The sequence below is a fragment of the Sceloporus occidentalis genome, unplaced genomic scaffold (genome assembly GCF_023333645.1).
Source record: "Sceloporus occidentalis isolate IW3139 unplaced genomic scaffold, rSceOcc1.0.p SCAF_1, whole genome shotgun sequence".
NCBI classification, from domain to species: Eukaryota; Metazoa; Chordata; class Lepidosauria; order Squamata; family Phrynosomatidae; genus Sceloporus; species Sceloporus occidentalis.
The window spans coordinates 236,120,903-236,138,547 of record NW_028316981.1 but is presented as its reverse complement, the minus strand read 5'-3'; the positions used below and the strand labels follow the sequence as shown (position 1 = coordinate 236,138,547).

General features: G+C 41.1%; 1 protein-coding gene across 5 annotated transcripts in view; it reads right to left on the bottom strand.

Moving 5' to 3' along the window:
• The window catches only part of TJP2 (tight junction protein 2), a 103,935-nt gene that overhangs the window by 44,225 nt on the left and 42,065 nt on the right, over positions 1–17,645 (bottom strand). Inside the window, exon 1 of one of the 5 annotated variants that reach the window (XM_089490388.1) lies at positions 17,422–17,518. The exons of 3 other annotated variants lie outside the window; for them this stretch is intronic. In XM_089490388.1, the coding sequence (XP_089346514.1) occupies positions 17,422–17,499 (78 nt within the window). In that variant the 5' untranslated portion in view covers positions 17,500–17,518. Of the gene's footprint in view, positions 1–16,931; positions 17,152–17,421; positions 17,519–17,645 lie in introns of those variants that run through there. One more of the 5 variants, XM_089490399.1, reaches the window with a different exon arrangement.

The following is a 17,645-nucleotide window of genomic DNA, read 5'->3' as shown; positions in this document are numbered from 1 at the left end:
ATTCGCTCACTCTCACACACACTCCATGATGAAACACACGTTTTTTGACTCATTTTCCATGTGTGGAACAATGCTTACTAGCTTCCCTGCACTCTGTACAAAGGAGATAACAGCCAAAAAGCTACAGAACACTTCAAATATTTTTAAAAACCACTTCTCAAGGTTATGCCCTCACAGCTGCAAAAAGAAAAGCACAACCACACACAAAACATAGCAGCTGCAGCAGCTATGACACAAATGATTTCTGAAGCATCGTTGAACATACAAGTCAGTGACAAATTTGGCCGAAGGCAGCTTCGAACAGAACTGAATGGGCTATACTGTTTGCCTAAACACCTGCGTAGAAAGGGTTTGTTGTTGTTGTTGTGTGCCTTCAAGTCATTTCTGAGTTAGGGCGGCCCTAAGGCAACCCTATCATGGGGATTTCTTGGCAGGCTTCTTCAGAGGGGGTTTGCTACTGTTGTCCTCTAAGACTGAGGGAGTGTGACTTGCCCAAGGTCACACAGTGGGTTTCATGGCCAAGTCAGAATTCGAATCCTGGTGTCCAAAGGAATAGTCCAACACTCAAACAACTAGGGTTAGGCACATGTAAGTACGAAAGGAGTTACACAAGGTTATTAAAATTATTTAAAACATGTTGTGTGCCTTCAAGTCATTTCTGACTTATGGTGACCATGTTGCTGTGAGCCTTCAAGTTGCTTCTGACTTACGGCAATCTTAAGGTGAACCCATCATGGGGTTTTCTTGACAAGTTTCTTCAAAGGAAGTTTGTGATTGCCATTCTGTGAGGATGAGAGAGTGTGACTTGCCTAAGGTCACCCAGCTGGTTTGCAAAACTGAGTCAGGATTTGAACCCTGGTCTGCAGAATCCTAATCCAATGCTTAAACCACTACACCACACTGGCTGCTATGGTGATCCTAACACAACCTTATAATGGGATTTTCCCGAGCTGAGAGTGACTCTCAGGGAATTTCCATGGCCAAGTGGGGGACTGAACTCTGCCATAGTCCAACACTCAAACCATTAACCAGACTGACTCTCAGGCTACATATACAAATAAAAATAATAATGAAGCAGTTAAAAACAGTACAGTAAAAATCACTTTCTTTAACATTCTTCAGTTCTAAAAGCCTGTACGAATAAAAAAAAAGTATTTCCTTATATACTTTTCAGGCAGAATCATAAATGTGAATGTGGTCTTTCAAAAAGCTGTTTAGAGATTTAAAGCACTTTGATTTGAGACACAACTACATTTCTTTACAAGTACGCTCCTAAGGTTGTAAACTTGTATCTAATTACTCAGAAGTAAAGTCCCTGAACTCAAATCAAACATGCTTCTGAGTAGATAAACAGAGAATTAGCCTAGATTATGTTCATATAAAGATCACAGAACTGACAGTGCTGCTATGGCTTCCATTGGGATTCTCATTAAATGATGAAGTTGTGGGAATGAAATATCCCGCGCCAAAAACTTATATTTCTTATAATCACCAGATGGGTGGAAACTTCAGGTAGCATTTGGAAAGGCCACTAAGAGGTGACATCCATGGGTGGGCCACATGTCTTCTAGCAAAAGTAATGGAATATTGATTGATTGATTTGCTTATTTATATTCCACCTTTCTCCCATCATGGATTCCAAAGCAGTAGCCACCAAGATGAAGTTAACTACTTATTGAAAAATTCAGCAAAGATTTCCAATTTAAAAAATGCAATTCAATGTAGTTAAATAAGTTCCAACCCCATTAAAAACAACAGCCAGTTTCTCTGTTCCTGATCACTTGCAATTTAATTCTTACTCATAGAGTACAGTATTGTATAGTACACAATACTATAGTAAAAATAAATATTTATGATGTTCCACAGACTCACATGCAATCTATCTTTAGTCCAGTACTTCTCAAATAGTGGGGCGGGCCCCCCAGGGGGGGCGCGAGGCTCCGTAAAGGGGGGCGCGAGGCTCCGTAAAGGTATGTTATGCAGAGGTGTACTTATAACAATTTTATAGACAAATGATACTATTTACAGTCGCGCGGGGGGCACGAAATGTTTTCTTCTTCCTGGGGGGGGGCATGACAGAAAATAATTGAGAAGCACTGCTTTAGTCTAAGGCTGCATCTGCGCTGCAGAATCCAGGTTGACACCACTTTAACTGACAGCTCAGTATTATGGAATTTTGGGAACTGTAGTTTGTTGCAGCACCAGAGTTCTCTGACATAGAAAGCTAAATATTTCACAAAAGTACAAATCCAAGAAGTTCACAGCATTGAGCCATGGTCTCAAACTGGATTATTTCTACAGTGCAAATGTAGCCTAAATGGAAATGCCAATTTATGACCCTCTAAGCTGTTGCTTGACTGAAGCTCCCATCATCCCGCATCATTCATTATATTAATCAGGACAGATGAGAGTACCAATTCAAAGAAGCTGAAAGGTCGACAACTGCATATGGCTTCCTCCTGTCTTTATAATCTTGAGTATATTTACAAACCAGAGAATGATGTACTGGACTACTGTTCTTTTTCTTTTCCTAAACCCAGCCTACCGTTTTTGGATGATATTACTGGGATCAGAACAAACTTTAAAGTTTTTAAATAAATACTAACATAAAGTCTTGAGACTTAATCGCTAATAAGTAACAGAGAAATTGACTACAACAAACCAATTGGGCACTGATTATTTCAATTTGCGTTATCATCCCTTTGGAATATACGAACCTTCAGTCATTTTCCATCCCTCTACAATCCTTTCACACCTGGGTATGGAAGAAGACCTCTGCATAGTGGGAACCAATCCATGGGCATTACTGAAGGAAATTTCTTCAGACATGTTAGGTGCAGAGTCTACTCCACATAAGTCTCCCCAGCACCCAAGAATATGTCTGGTCATGTTTGCCTTATCAGTGCAGTCACTTAAAAAAAATCAGGGAAAGAATTACACATATCAAAGCTTACTCTATAATTTTGTGTCAATTGAACTTTCCATGTTCTGTCATGACTTGAGTATTAGAAGCTCATTAGAAGCTTCAGAGACCAAATTAATCATATAGAGTACTAGGTTCCACAGCCCAGGCATAGCTTTTCCCACTATAGCATAGTAACTTTTAGATCTGCCATACTGGACTCAGATAATCAAGCTAATCAAGATAATCAGTTTCTGTCATCCCTCAACAAATGTTCTTATCATCATTCAGCTAATCTACACAGTCCTTGCTTGGCTTGATAACTATCTTCATCACACCAATTCTTATGTTCCCTGGATTTCCAACATGGTTCTTTAGAACTGGGGCTGGGCTAAACACTCTGAAAGCATCAGATCTCATTTGATCTTGGAAGCTAAATATAGTTGGCTCTGATTAGTACTTGGATGAGAGACTGCCAACAAATACCAGGTGTTGTAGGCCATATTTCAGAGGAAGGAACTGGCAAAAACATGTCTGAGTATTCCTTCCCTAAGAAAACCCCATGAAATTCATGGGGTAGCCATAATTCCACAGGTGACTCAAAGGGACATATACATACATACTTTTAGAACTGACCACCATTGGTCTGTAGCAATCTTCTTTTTGAGGAAAGAAGTCTCTTTTCTTCACCAAGTGACTGCTGCATGCTCTTGGATTATTAGTGGTCTCAATATCTACCACATTGCAAGACAGAATCCTAACACAGTATCATCAACTACAAATGGATTTTGAGAGTGGAAATGGTAGATGTCAAGGGCCTTCTCCAAACTGATTGATTAAGATTAAACAACTCACCAAAATATTAGGAAGAACTTCTTGATAATAAAAGCTGTTCAACAGTGGAAGGTGCTAAACTCTCCTTCAACAGAGGTTGGACACCCATCTGTCAGGAGTGCTTTAGTTGTCTGTCTGCATATAAGGTCTGTAAAGGCTGTACCACCTTTGAGACTAATTGAAAGAAAGGAGCTGGTGGCATGAACTTCAGATTAGGAATGGCCCTTGTGGTCACTGATTTTGTGAGGTTTAAGTACAGATTAGTACACATGACAACATGCATATGTGCACATGCACACCCACCCACATATCCACACAGAATTATGGAGCTTAAAAGAAAGATAGTATTTTGACACATACATATACCCCATGAGATAAAGAAATGTGAACCTTGCAAACTCCCAGCCTTTTGCCACTATAGGTCTTGAAAATATCATTTAAACATTATACTCAATATACAGAAATAGTCAAAACCCTGAATGCAACTGTTCAGTGACTTGTGCGCTAGGACAAGGAGAACTACTATAATAATCAATGGAGAGAAATAGATGACGACAGCAACAAAGAAAGAACAAGGAACTAGACAAGATGAAGGAACTAAACAAGATCCTGAAATGTAAAAAAAAATTACTGAATAAGTTAAGAGTGCCTATGCCATCGTGTTTCCCATTTCAGTGTATGGTTGTGAAAGCTGGAAAATGAAGATAGCAGATACGAAGAAAATCAACTCATCTGAAATATGGTTCTGGATAAGAGATACTGTAGACTGACAAAAATACAAACAAATGGATCCTAGTGGAAACCAAGCCTGAACTCTTACTAGAAGCCAAGATAACCAAACTGAGACTGATGAACTCTGGTGTTATCATGAGAAGACATGACTCACCAGAAAAGACAATAATGTTTGGGTATATAGAAGGCAATAGGAAAAGAAGGAGACTGTATTACAGATTGATAGGCACAGTCAAGGAAACCACAACCCTGAGTCTGCAATATCTAAGCAGGACTATTGATGTCAGAGTGGCTTGGAGGTCTCTCATCATAGAATCATCATAACTTGAAGTTGACTTCATAGCAGTTAACGCCTACAACAAACTCAATAGAATATGTATTTTGTTGCTTATCAACATGTTCCAGGTTTGCTTAGGAGAGACACATTTACAAAAGGGATACTGGGCACAGCTTATTTTCTATTTCCTGACCACCAAAAAGTGTCTAGTTCATATTTTTCTTCTCAATCTCTTGCATTGACTTAGGGAAAAGCACAATAGCCACAGTGTCCTCAGTTGGTTTGATAAAACAACACAATCCAGGAACCACCCAAGTCAGAGACTGTGCAGGCAGCAATCTCTGGCAGCACTTTCTCAGAACTGCCAACCCCACTAACCAGCTTCTTCAAAATGACACAAACAAACAAGTTAATTTTGAAAAGCAAGTGGCAATGCTGTGTGGAGTGGTTCCATTCACTAATTTTTAAAACCAGGATTTGCTGTTGCAAATAGGCAACATTCAACCTATGTTTAAAAATAATACTGAGATTCATTCATAGACATGCCTACTTCAAAATAGTTTTTTCAAGCCAGATACCTAAAAGCCCTTTAAAATACAAATATAATTTGTATATGTATGTCAGTATGTATTCTGAAGGACTATTTAGAACATCCTTCTCCCATCTGATGCCCAATCCAGATATTTATTACCACAACTTTCATAATCTCTGATGACTAATGGTAAGCTCTGGGGGAGTTGCACTCTAAAACAGTGGCTCTCAAACTTTGATTTTCCAGATGTTAGGGACTTGAACTACTGCCTACTCCAACAGATTCAAATTGCAAGAAAACATATTAAGAACTTATTTACCATTAACAATTGTTCAGTGGAACAGAGTGCCTTAAGGGGAGTGGACTCTTGGAGGTCTTTAAAGGTTGGATGACCACCTTTCAGGAGTGCTGTATTTGTGTATTCCTGCATGGCATGGGGTTGAACCAAATGGCACTCTGTGGCCTCTAAGATTTTATGATTCTATGAAGTCCCAGAAGCTTCAGTCAGCAAATCAATGGTCTGGGATTCTAGGGCCTGAATTCCAAAACACCTGGAGAGGCAAAACATCAGGTGGAAACATCAAAAACATCTGGTGGAAACCACAGTGGAGAAAGCTGATCTACATCACTTTTCTAAATGTTGTACTGCATTTTTGATAAACACTGATGACAATTTATCTAGAACAGTAAAGTGCAGCCCTCCAGATGTTGCCAGACTACAGTTCTCATCAGCCCTACTCAACAGGGCCAAGAATGAGGAATGTTGGAGCTGGAGTTCAGCAACAATGAGAAAGCTGAACTTTGCCCACATCAGGCCTACAGAAATCAAACTTTCAGGTAAGAAGTGAGCATGGAAAAATATCAACACACACATTCTTATTATTCATTAATGTGGTACTAAATACAGAACAGACACAACATTAAACTGTTTGCATATCTGTGGCCAAGCCATATTGTGAAATTAAATGTACGGTAATAATCATGTTAGCTGTAAACAGGAGTGTAATTAAATATCCAGTCCTGTGGATGTGGACAGATAAAATACATTTGCATTTCTCTACTGGAACCCTTAAGTAGGAGATAGGTATTCCAGTACAGCATCCACTTATAATAAAAGGCAGCACAATATTCACAGGTCTAAATATATATTATAGGACTATATTTCTGTGTACACACTGCCTTATAAGAGTTTGTGAAACCACCACTTAACAACAGTGCACTTTACGGATATTATGGTTTCATTCTTTAGTCTCTGCTAGTAGAATACAATAGAAACTCTTCCTATGCATCATAACAATTACAACTAATGATAGTCAGTCACAATACAAGTCCAACAGGAATTATTAGCACTACACTTTCTGTAAATGCAAAGTCTAGAGTTCATAGCCATAGCCATGTTAGACTGGAATATCAGTATGCAAAGGGATCTTGTAGCACCTTTGAGACTAAGTAAGGAAGTTGATCAAAGCTACATAAGTTTATGTTACAATGTCATTTGCTTGGCTAGTCTCCAAGGTGCTATACGATTCCCTTGCATAAGATAATTCTATAATATTACACAGTCTTAGCTTTCCTTATATTTCTTCTGTAATTCACTGGAGAAGCCAAAAACCAGGAATAATTATTCACTGCTGGAATATAATCCAGTTAAGTCAGTATTTCTCTGAAGATGCCAGCCACAGATGCTGGCGAAACGTCAGGAAGAAAATCTTCTAGAACATGGCCACATAGCCCAAAAAACTCACAAAAAACTAAGTCCATATTAATAGTAAAGCAGTTAAACACAATGACAGAATTGTTAAGTTTTCAGTAGCTTATCAATGCCATCCCTGTGCTTTCCCTTTCAGTCCCATATTTAGATGATGATGATGATAATAATAATAATAATAATAGGATTTATTTATATGCTGCCCAATCAGTGGGAATCCAGGCGGCTTACAACAGAAGGGATAATAGACAGTTCCCTGCCCTCAGGCTCACAATCTAAAAAGGCACGACATCAAAGGAGAAGGGAATGGTGGGGGGATCAGGTCCAGCACTTTTCTCTCCCTCTGAGGCCTGGACCAAGGCAGATGGACTGGAGGGAGGGCTCTTCTTCTTCAGGCTAGGCCCGATGGAGCTGGGCCTGCCTGGTCAACTCAGATCTCTGTATCTTTTGGCCCAGGTTGTTTGCCAGTAATAAAAAATTCACCATACTATTATATTTTGTTGTTGTCAACTCTGACTTACAGCAGCCCTACGAATGAGACCTCCAGGCCACCCTATCATCAACAGCTCTGCAGGTTTTGCAGACTCAGGGCCGTGGCTTGCTTGATTAAGTCTATCCATCTAGGGTGCAGTCTTCCTCTTTTCCTGCTGCCTCCTAACTTACCAAGCATTTTGTCTGTTGTAGTCAGTCATAGTATCCATAGAATTCTTCTCCAGCACCACCATTCAAATGGTTTTCTTCTTCATAGCTTTCTTAACTGTCAAGCTTTCACAACCACATAGTAATGGGAAGTACGATGGGACAATCCTAACTTTAGTACAGTGGGCCCTTGGTATCACTGGAGTTTGGTGCCAGGACCCTCATGGTACCAACATTTGTGGATATTAAAGTCCCATTATATACAGTAGTATAGTAAAATAGTGTCCCTTATATAAAATGGCAAAATCAAGGTTTGGTTTTTAGATATATATATATATATATATATATATATATATATATATATTTTCCAGCATGGATGATTGAATCCGTGGATGCAGAGTCCATGGATATGGAAGACCGGCTGTATTCAAAGTATATCTTTACACTTCTGGATCCTGTCTAGTTCCTTCACAGCTGCCCTTCCAAGTCCTAGCCTTCTTCTGATTTCTTGCCTGCAGCTTCCATTCTGACTAATAACTGGCCAAGGTATGGAAAATCTTGAATTACTGTATATATTAATGTATAAGTCTAGAAATTTTAGTTAAAAAATCGACCTAAATAAACTGGAAACTTATCCACAGGTCAGTGTGAGTACTGTACTTTTACTTTTATCAAAACAGGAACCATCTCCTTCTCTGAGTAGAGAGGCGAAAGGTGAGAGCTTAGTCTGTCCAGGGAGAAAATAAAAGCAGCACTGACCGCCACTACTTTCTCTGCCACAGTGCTGTTTCTGGCCTTTCTGAATGTCTGGGTGGGAAAACAGCAATGTGCTTCACCTTCATTTTCCTTTCCTTCATCCTTTGCATACTTTTCTTTTTACGTGCCCCTAGGTTTTACCCTCAACTTACACTTGGGTTATATAAAAAAATCAATAATTTTGGCTTCCAACCCTGCCCTCAACTTACACATAAGGTCAACATATATACGGTGTTTCAATGTCTTCATCATCTACTTTAAAGTTATGTAAATCGTCTGTGGATATTATTTTCGTTAATATTCAACTATAAACCTGCCTTTGCACTTTCTTCTTTGACTTTCTTTTGACAAGTAACTATTATGTTACTTTTATCCATAATACATCTCTGTGTAATAAGATTACGCTTTTCTCAAGTTTCTCTCTTGCTGAAAGAAATTTTCTTACTTGAATTATACTCAACGTATTATATACCCACTCTTAATTTGAATCCATCATAACTCAACTTTCTGAGTAGTTGTCTTGAAAGTAATGGATAAAGTGCTAACAGAAATTAGAGGAAAAAATTCTAACCCAAATGAATATGTAAACTAGGAGGAGGGTGGCTTACACGCATGATCCTGATTTACATGCAGATTCTCTGACACCACCCTGCTCCAATTGAAATAATGTTTCAAACTGTATTAAGTCATTTAACTCATTGGTGAATTAAGACAACCACCACAAGAAACTTCTTTGCTTAATTCGGAGGATTTTTCAGACACTGACCTCTTTGTCTGTTGAATAATCCATTGTAAACTGTTTGCACTGTAATTGTAAAGTCTGGGCAAGAGAATGAGAGAATTGGGCAGAGGAGGGAGAGATACCCATTGACATAGGCCCTTAACTTGTTTCATACATTTGCAAAAGCCTTAAAAAAAATCTGGAACTGTTTCGCTTCATTAGCCAGGAAACAAAGCAACTATTGATATCCTCCAAGGCCCCATTTAACTGTTTCTTTCTTTTCTTCTTTTTCTGCAGCACTTATCGCTTCTTTGGTTTTACTGTGGTTACAACTCAGGAAAGTGAAGTGTCCATATGAATCTCTCAGACCTTGTCCTACTTCTGTAACAGATGTTTCTGCCTGCATCAAATACCAACCCCTTGTAACTTATTGCAGTATTTCCTCTGAAGTATTTTTTCAACTGGCAAGCAACAGCCCCCTGCTCTTCAAAACTAGCTGGCATTACTCATAATCCCAGGGCTGTTTGGGGCTGGGAACTGGTAATCTCTATGTGCAGTTCTCATATGTTGCTACTAACACTGCTAGGGAGGAAAGTTGTTTCTTTTACACTTTTGCCCCCCCCCCTTCAAGTAGGCACCTGTTTAAACCATGAATAAAGACTGGTTTAAACACTTAGTACTCTATATAGCATTTACAATGTTTTCATATAATGCAATGCATTATTGTCAGACTCTCTGTTGTACTGCTACAAGTACCTTAGGGTCAAGCGGTACAGAAATGCTGGTTTCTTCACTTATTTTACTTTACGCAACCAGATACACTCTCCCCTGAGATGCAGCCATTTGGGGGAAAGAAAAAGAAATGAAAATCCCATCTTTTGTTCCAAGTTCGTTTTTGGCTAACAGTGTACCAGGTGTAGGAACAAACAAAATAGCAATAGGACTGCAACACCTCCTCTCCCTCCACCAAAAAAAGAGGAGGAAATGGTTTGAGATATAGGAAATGAGCTATTACTATGTACTATGTGTCCGTTTCAACACACAGAAGTCACGATTTCAAATGCTGCCCTCTGCCAAGTGGCCTCCAGTATTCAGAGTATGAAAACAATGAGAACACACAGAAGTTTTTGTTAAGAAAGGAGAGAAGGGAGAAGAGCAAGTTAAAAGTTCTGCTGTTGCATGAATATTTAGCCACCTCTTTTCTAACGTGCTGCATTAAAGAATGTTTTCCGGATGATCTTGTGACTGCTCAAAAGACTAGGTTCAGCCAATTCTCACAGTGGGTAGCCTTGCTTTGTGTCTGGAAGCAGAGAAAACTGTTGGCCCTGGGAAAAGTGGCTCAATATGAGTAACTATCAATGAACCAGACAAAACTTAACATTCGTTTTGGACTATACAATACAAACAAAAAGAGTTTAAAAGAAGGTGCAAGGCAATGAGCATTTGCTGTCCCTTTGCAAAGTGAAAAGAATGTGTTCATTTCTGCTCTATAAGAGCCACAGAAAAATTAGTCGATTTCTCATTTCTAAGGAAGTGAACAAGCAATTCTTCATCAAACTCATCCAGCTACTAAAATATACAAGAAACCTGGGGTCGCATATAGGGAGAAAAATGAGATATCCACTTAAAAAAATAAAAAATAACCGTTATATAACTTTCCTGCTGAAGAGCAGAATATCATTTCCCACCAAAGCAGGACTTGAATAAAAAGAGTGATGCACACTAAGGCTGCATCTGCACTGTAAAAATAATTAAGTTTGACACCATTCCAACTGCCATGGCTCACTGCTATGGAATTCTGGGATTTGTAGTCTGTGAGATATTTAGCCTTCTGTGTCAGAGAGCTCTGGTGCCACAACAAACTACAAATCCCAGGATTCCATAACATTGAACCATGGCAGTTAAAGTGGTGTTAAACTCGATTATTTCTGTAGTGTGAATTACACTACAGAAAACCTAGGAAACAAAACTCCAGTCTCATACTCTCGCCTCCCCGCAAGGAGCATTGTACCCTATCATGACTCTGTTGTATCTCTTTCTGCAGGGTTGGTCCCAAAGACTCTGAAAAAGCAGCCCTAGACACCTTCCCCGTATCATCCTCCAGTCCACCTACAACCCCAGACACAACTGATCTCAAATTATTTCTAGGCTTAGGCTGGGTTGTGCCTTGCCAGTACTCTGACTGAAGGCTGCGAAGGAACACCACATATATGCAGACAGGACTTGGAAAGAATCTTGCCTAAAATTTTGGAGAGCTGCTGCTGCCAATCTGAGTTGGACCAAATGGACTAGTAGTATGACTATGTATAAAAAACAACAACTGCTATGTTCCTTTCTGTTCCCCGTAACACTCTGAATAACACCTGACATCTGATTTTGGAAACTAAGCAAATCCATTCTGTTTAGTACTTGGATGGATGAATCCTGGGAAAAATCAGGGATAGGTCAGGAGAAGAAACTATCTTACCTGAAAACCTGGAGAGCCTGTGCTGATGGTCAGAGTTGACAATATTGAGTTAAATGGACCAAGGCCACAAGCACATTATGCCTAGCAGGCCTGTTAAATCCCAGACTGAGTTCTGCCAGCTGCTCCCACCATTTGCACCTGCAGCCTCCCCATGACCTCATAAAGTCAGAGGCCCATTCACACTACAGAACTATAGCACTATTGTTCCATTTTAATTGCCACAGTACTGTCCAATGGAATCCTGGGAATGACAGTTTATGAGAGGCATTTCCAATTCTCAGCCAGAGGGCTTCTCTAGTGCTTCATCAAACTACAAATCCCATGATTCCAGAGGGTGGAACCATGGCAGTTAAGAGTGGCACAATGCAGTATAAATGGGCCCCAGACTGCCTAGATACCCTAAAAGCAGTGGATCTCATCTGATTTTGAAAGCTAAGCAGGTTCAGCCCAGATTAATACTTGGATGGGAGGCCATCAACAAATATCAGGTGCTGTAGACTACATTTCAGAGGAAAGAACTGGCAAAACCACTTCTGAGTACTTCTTGCCTAAGAAAACCCTATGAAATTCATGGGGTCGCCATAAATCGACAAGCGACTTGAAGGGCCATATATACCCGCACAAACAAATGGCACCAGGTGTGAGCAGAGAGTGGATCTCAGCCTCCTGCTCAGAAAAAGAAGCACAGAACAAAACATTACTGGAGTTTTCACCCTAACTTTTATTCAATGCTTGGAAAAATTACTTTATTGGACAAATGCCAGAATCCCTCATCCTGTTTAACCAGTTTTTTAGCCCAGAATGCCTCTAGGCCCAATTTACACTATTGAGTAGAATGGCCACTGCCACTTCTCTTGGTGCTTATGTACAAAGTGCCAAACAAGCAAAATCTATTTTTATAAAATTGGAAGGGATGATACTGTCACAAAACATACCTCTTTAAGTAACTGATACAGACACACACACACTTACTTGTGTATTTCACAATTGTCTGCCTTTTGATAGAATAACCTCAGATATCAAATAAGACAAATAACCCATAGACAAGCAAGAAGGTATGGGCTGCATCAGTATAAAAAATAAAATAAAATAAAAAATAACAAGTCATAATTTGAACACACAGAAAAAAATATTAAGTTCATCACCATTGTCTAAGAAATACCCGGAAACAAAACAGCAACAAAGGGCCAGCGTTATATCTGACACTAACGTGTGAAAAGCTAAATCATTTCTGTATTTTCCCAAGCTCCATTTCTTTGGGGAAATGATATATACAGAAGCAACAGATTCAGAACAGTTAACTACATTATTTAAAGTAAACATAAATAATAGATAGTCTCATCGTTTCCAACAGCTATTATGTTGAAGGCATTAGCAAGCTGCAAAGAGCTTCTAACTTCCCTTAAGATTACCATATAATGCTAAAACATAAGAAATTACAATATGAAAAGTTTGATGGATTTAAATGAAGATGTGTCTGTATTTTTAACAGTCTACACATAATCACAAAGAAACCAAATGCTGTTAAAAAAACAAGTAGGCTGACTGTTGTGTCAAGAAAAAGTGCAATGGTGTCATGCATGTTTGGTCTTGTTATTTGGTACTATTGTGTCTGTTGGTACTACTGTGTCTCTCTGATGGTATTGCTTTATACAGTACCAGTCTTCCCCAACCTGGTGCCCTCATCATGTTTTTGACTTCAGTTTCCCATCGTCACCACCAGGCATGACCAATCACCAGCACTCTTGGAAACATCTGGAGGGTGCAGATTTGGAAATCCTACTGTTACTCTATTTCTAATACTGTATATTATTGTATCTTGCTAGAGAATGTACCAGGAATGTTGAATACACAAGTTAAACAATTACCATAAGACTTAGTCAAACCACCTCAGACTACTCCTTGCCTAAGAGAACCCAATGAAATTCAGGGGGTTGCCATACATTAACTGACTTGAAGTCACACACACACACAAAAGATGTTCAGACTGCGTAAAACTGCATCTACACAGCAGCAGCACTTCTATCCTGGCCTGCAAATTTTTATTTTATTTTATTTTAATCTGGATGTTGTTAACTTTCTGGTTACTATAAAAAAAGCCAGCAGAACTCCTGGTCTTTACAACAAGCTTTCACTTTGACTGCATAGAGGTAGTTCAACAGGTACTTAAAGAGTCTCCTCCAACCCCCATCTCGAAACTGAGAATTAACACAGGAGAACTTCAAAAGATTCCCTTTAGAAACACTCATCTTTGTTTGTACAGAGATGCAAGTCTGCCTAGACTTGGAGCCCTGAGTAGTATGTGGACATGAATCACAGGACTTTCTGCATCAGGCTACTCGCTTGCTCTCATTTTTTGTTACCCATCTTTGATATCACAGTAATTGTTCCCTCATATACTTAAAACAACCATTTGTATAAAATTATAAGTTACTTAACATGTGGCAATTCCCTGAATTTCATTGGGTTCTCTTAGGGAAGAGTAGTCCGAGGTGGTTTGACTCTTATGGTAATTATTTAGCTTGTGTATTTTCTCAGAATTATACTAAATCACTCTTAGCTATACAGAACTAGCTAATAGCCAAGGTGAACAATATTTGTTATGGGAAGAAAGACGATACAGCTGTGTAAGAGAGAGGCAAAGGAACTTAGTCAATATTACAGTATATGTGTGTGCATTTTTAGTTAATAAAGTGTGGTGGTGTGTGCTTTCACATTTCAAACTTATGGCGACTTTACGGTGAACCTGTCATGGGATTTTCCTGGCAAGAGTTGTTCAGAGGAGATTTGCCACTGCCTTCCCCTGAGGCTGAGAGGGTGTGACTTGCACAAGGTCTGTGGTCAAATCCAATGTGATGTCACTCGACTTCCCTTCATATAACTGGGATTTTCCTCCCTTCTTCCATACCTGAAACTACCAGCATTCACCCTCCCAAAAAATCTGCCTATGCAGGATCCCTGCCATCTGGTGCAGCTGTAGAAGTTGCAAGGTGTGAATTATGCCCCAACAATGTCTACTTTGATGACAGAAAGGCACCCCAAATACAATCCATAGACCTGAATGCATGCAAGATAATATTTCACTGTTAAGTCAGAAGAAACCCTGGCCCATACAAGAAGGCACCTAAAATGCAAAGTACTGGATGTCAATCAAACTTGAATAGGAATGAAAAGAAGTGAACAACAACGAAGCGGCAATGTGCCACGCCTATATTTTACTTCAATATCCAGTAGCTTCTTCAGCTAGTATGAGAACATACTTTGAGAAAGCATCTGCTTTCATGGACTGAAATTCACGAACTCTCAGTTGAAAGATACATGCATGTGCACGGCAAAACAAATTAATGTGCAACATTCCTGTTCAAAATTCAGGCATATACAAAGCATTGCTTACAGTGGCAGTAGCTGACGGCAGTACAACCTTTCTAGATTTGCTAAGCTGATTGAACCACCTGTAATGGGAAAGCAAACTCAGGTATCCGGGACCTTAAAAAAATCTCCAAACTGTACAGTGCTATCATTCTATCTATGCTAAGGATACTGAGGACATTTCAATGACTCTAGAAAAACAAAAATGCCACCTAAGCTCATGTAAGCACTCTCCACCCCCAGCCAATGTCAACATAGAGAATGGCAAATAAATACCTGGTTTTAAATGCTTGCTCAGCACTTGAGAACACTGTCCCAACCTAGCATACTTGGAGGGGGGGATAGGGATACATAGATAACCCCAAGTATGCCATTCTGCCATCTTCTGAGAAGGGTTAAATACAAATGTCAGCAATACATCATGGCCACAGAAAGTGGCATTTCAACTACCTACAAAAATACTGGCTGTGCCAGTCTGTACATCCTGACAACCCATCTATAACAAGGCACAACAATGCTCCCCAATCTTTGACCCCTCTTGCATGTGTCTATAATCCCCTTTGCTAAAGACTATAGGAGGAAAAGCATCCTTCATTGTACAGGTTGACTCTCCCTTATCCGAAATGCGTGGGATCAGAGGTGTTTTGGATTTTGGAAAACACATTTGCATATAAATAATGAGATATCTTGGGGATGGAACCTAAGTGTGACCACGAAATTCATTTATGTTTCATATACACTTTATCCACATAGACTGAAGCTAATTTTATACACAATATTTGTAACAATTTTGTGCATGAAGCCAAGTTTGTGTATGCTGAACCATTAGGAAGCAATGGTGTCACTATCTCTGCCACCTATGAAAAAAGCTTTGGATTTCAGAATATTTCTGGACAAGGGAGACTCACCCTGTATTTGCAAAGTCATCAAGTTAAGACTCATTTTTCTTATCCAAGTAGCCGCACCAGTTACCTTTTCATTTACACACATACATTTAAAGATGCCTGTTCAGGCAAGCCCAGGAAGCGCCAACCCTACGTCAATCGGGGCCCCACCGATCCCCATGACTTCAAACACTTACCCCCACCCCACCCCATTTTTCCAGAACAAGTCCTCCTTTTCAACTTTCTGCCCAGAAGGAGTTCCCAAAATGTCCTCCATTTTGTGCATGACCAAGAAGCATGGATTTACATTTACCTGAATGGGTTTTTTTAAAGCTTTTAGTTGGTCACGTCCTCCATTTTCTTCCAATATCACACTACATTTTGTGGTGCCTTGTCCTCCTTTGCAGTGAGGACATCTGGTCACCCTCCCTTGAACCCTCTGGGCTGCTGGGGGGGGGGGATGGAGGAAGATTTTGTGGGTGAGGATGATGGAGGGTTGTTTCCAAGGGGGGGAACGTACTGAAGTTAGGGGTTATAAAGGTCACTCAGTCTATAAAAGCTCTGTGTGTGTGTGTTTAAAAACCTCTCAAACAAGCCACACAATATCATCAAGTAAGTTGAACAACACATATAGAGTAAAAGAACTATGGTCTGAGTGTTGGGTCTGGAGGTCAGGGTCTGAATCTTGGCTCAGCCATGGAAACCCACTGGGTGCCCTTGAGCAAGTCACACTCTCTCTGCCTCAGAGGATGGCCGTGGCAAACCATGTGGAGGACTACATTGGTTTATTTAGATTGATCTATTTCATTTCTATCTACGCTCTGGGGGGGGAGGGGGCAGTCTTCGAATCCTGGCTCGGCCCTGGAAACCCAGTGGCTGCCCTTGGCCAAGTCACACTCTCTCAGCCTCAGAGGATGGCCGTGGCATGCCCCCCCTGTGAAGAAACCTGCCAAGGAAACCCCAGGAGAGCTTCGGGCTCTTACTTACACCACCACCACCACCAACAAAGGACCAGAGCCCTGTGGGGGCAGCCAAAGGGGACTGCCAGCCTCAGGGTCTTCTTCTTCCTCCTCCTCCTCCTCCTCCGGAGAGGGCGAGAGAGCTACTCACCCGGGCCCAAGAGGAGCCTAGTGGTCGCAGCAAGCGGTCTCCTCCTCGCACCGGCATCTCCAGGGCCCCCTTTCAGGGGAAGGGGCTTTTGGGGGGAAGTGGAAAAGCCCTTCCAAACTTGGGCAGCCACCCCTTCCTCCTTCTCCCTCTCTCAAATCCCAGAAAGGCTGGAGAGCCAGGCTTCCCAGGGACAGAAACTACTTGTCGGCTTCCCCGGAGGCATCCCCGCCCCTGCTTCCCTCCTCCTGCTCCCCAAACCGGTTCCCAGGCGGCCAGCCTCTTCCTCAGCCCCCCTCCTTCCCAGGCTGGCTGGCTGGCAGGAGGAAGCTACCATTCCCCAAAGAGAGGGAGGGAGGCGGAGGAAGGACCGCGCGCTCTGGGAGCATCCTCCTTCTCCCGGCCCAGGCTGGAACCCAAACCCAAGGGGAGCCCCAAGGGAAGGGCCTGGGGAAGCCAAGGGGGAGGGAGGGAGGGAGGGGGCCATACAGACCTCTTCCCGCCTCCTCCTCCTTCCCCCTCCTGGGCCGCTTGGTTCGGTCCCGGTGCTGGAACCCTGCGCGGCTCCCATTGCACCATCGCGGCGCCTGCCTCCAGCCTCCAGCCCTGAGCTCAGGCAGCCTCGCTCTCTCTGCTGGGCGCCTCACATGATGATGATGAGGAGGAGGAGGAGGAGGACTGCCCCAGACACTCTTCTCCTTCTCCTGCTGCTGCTCT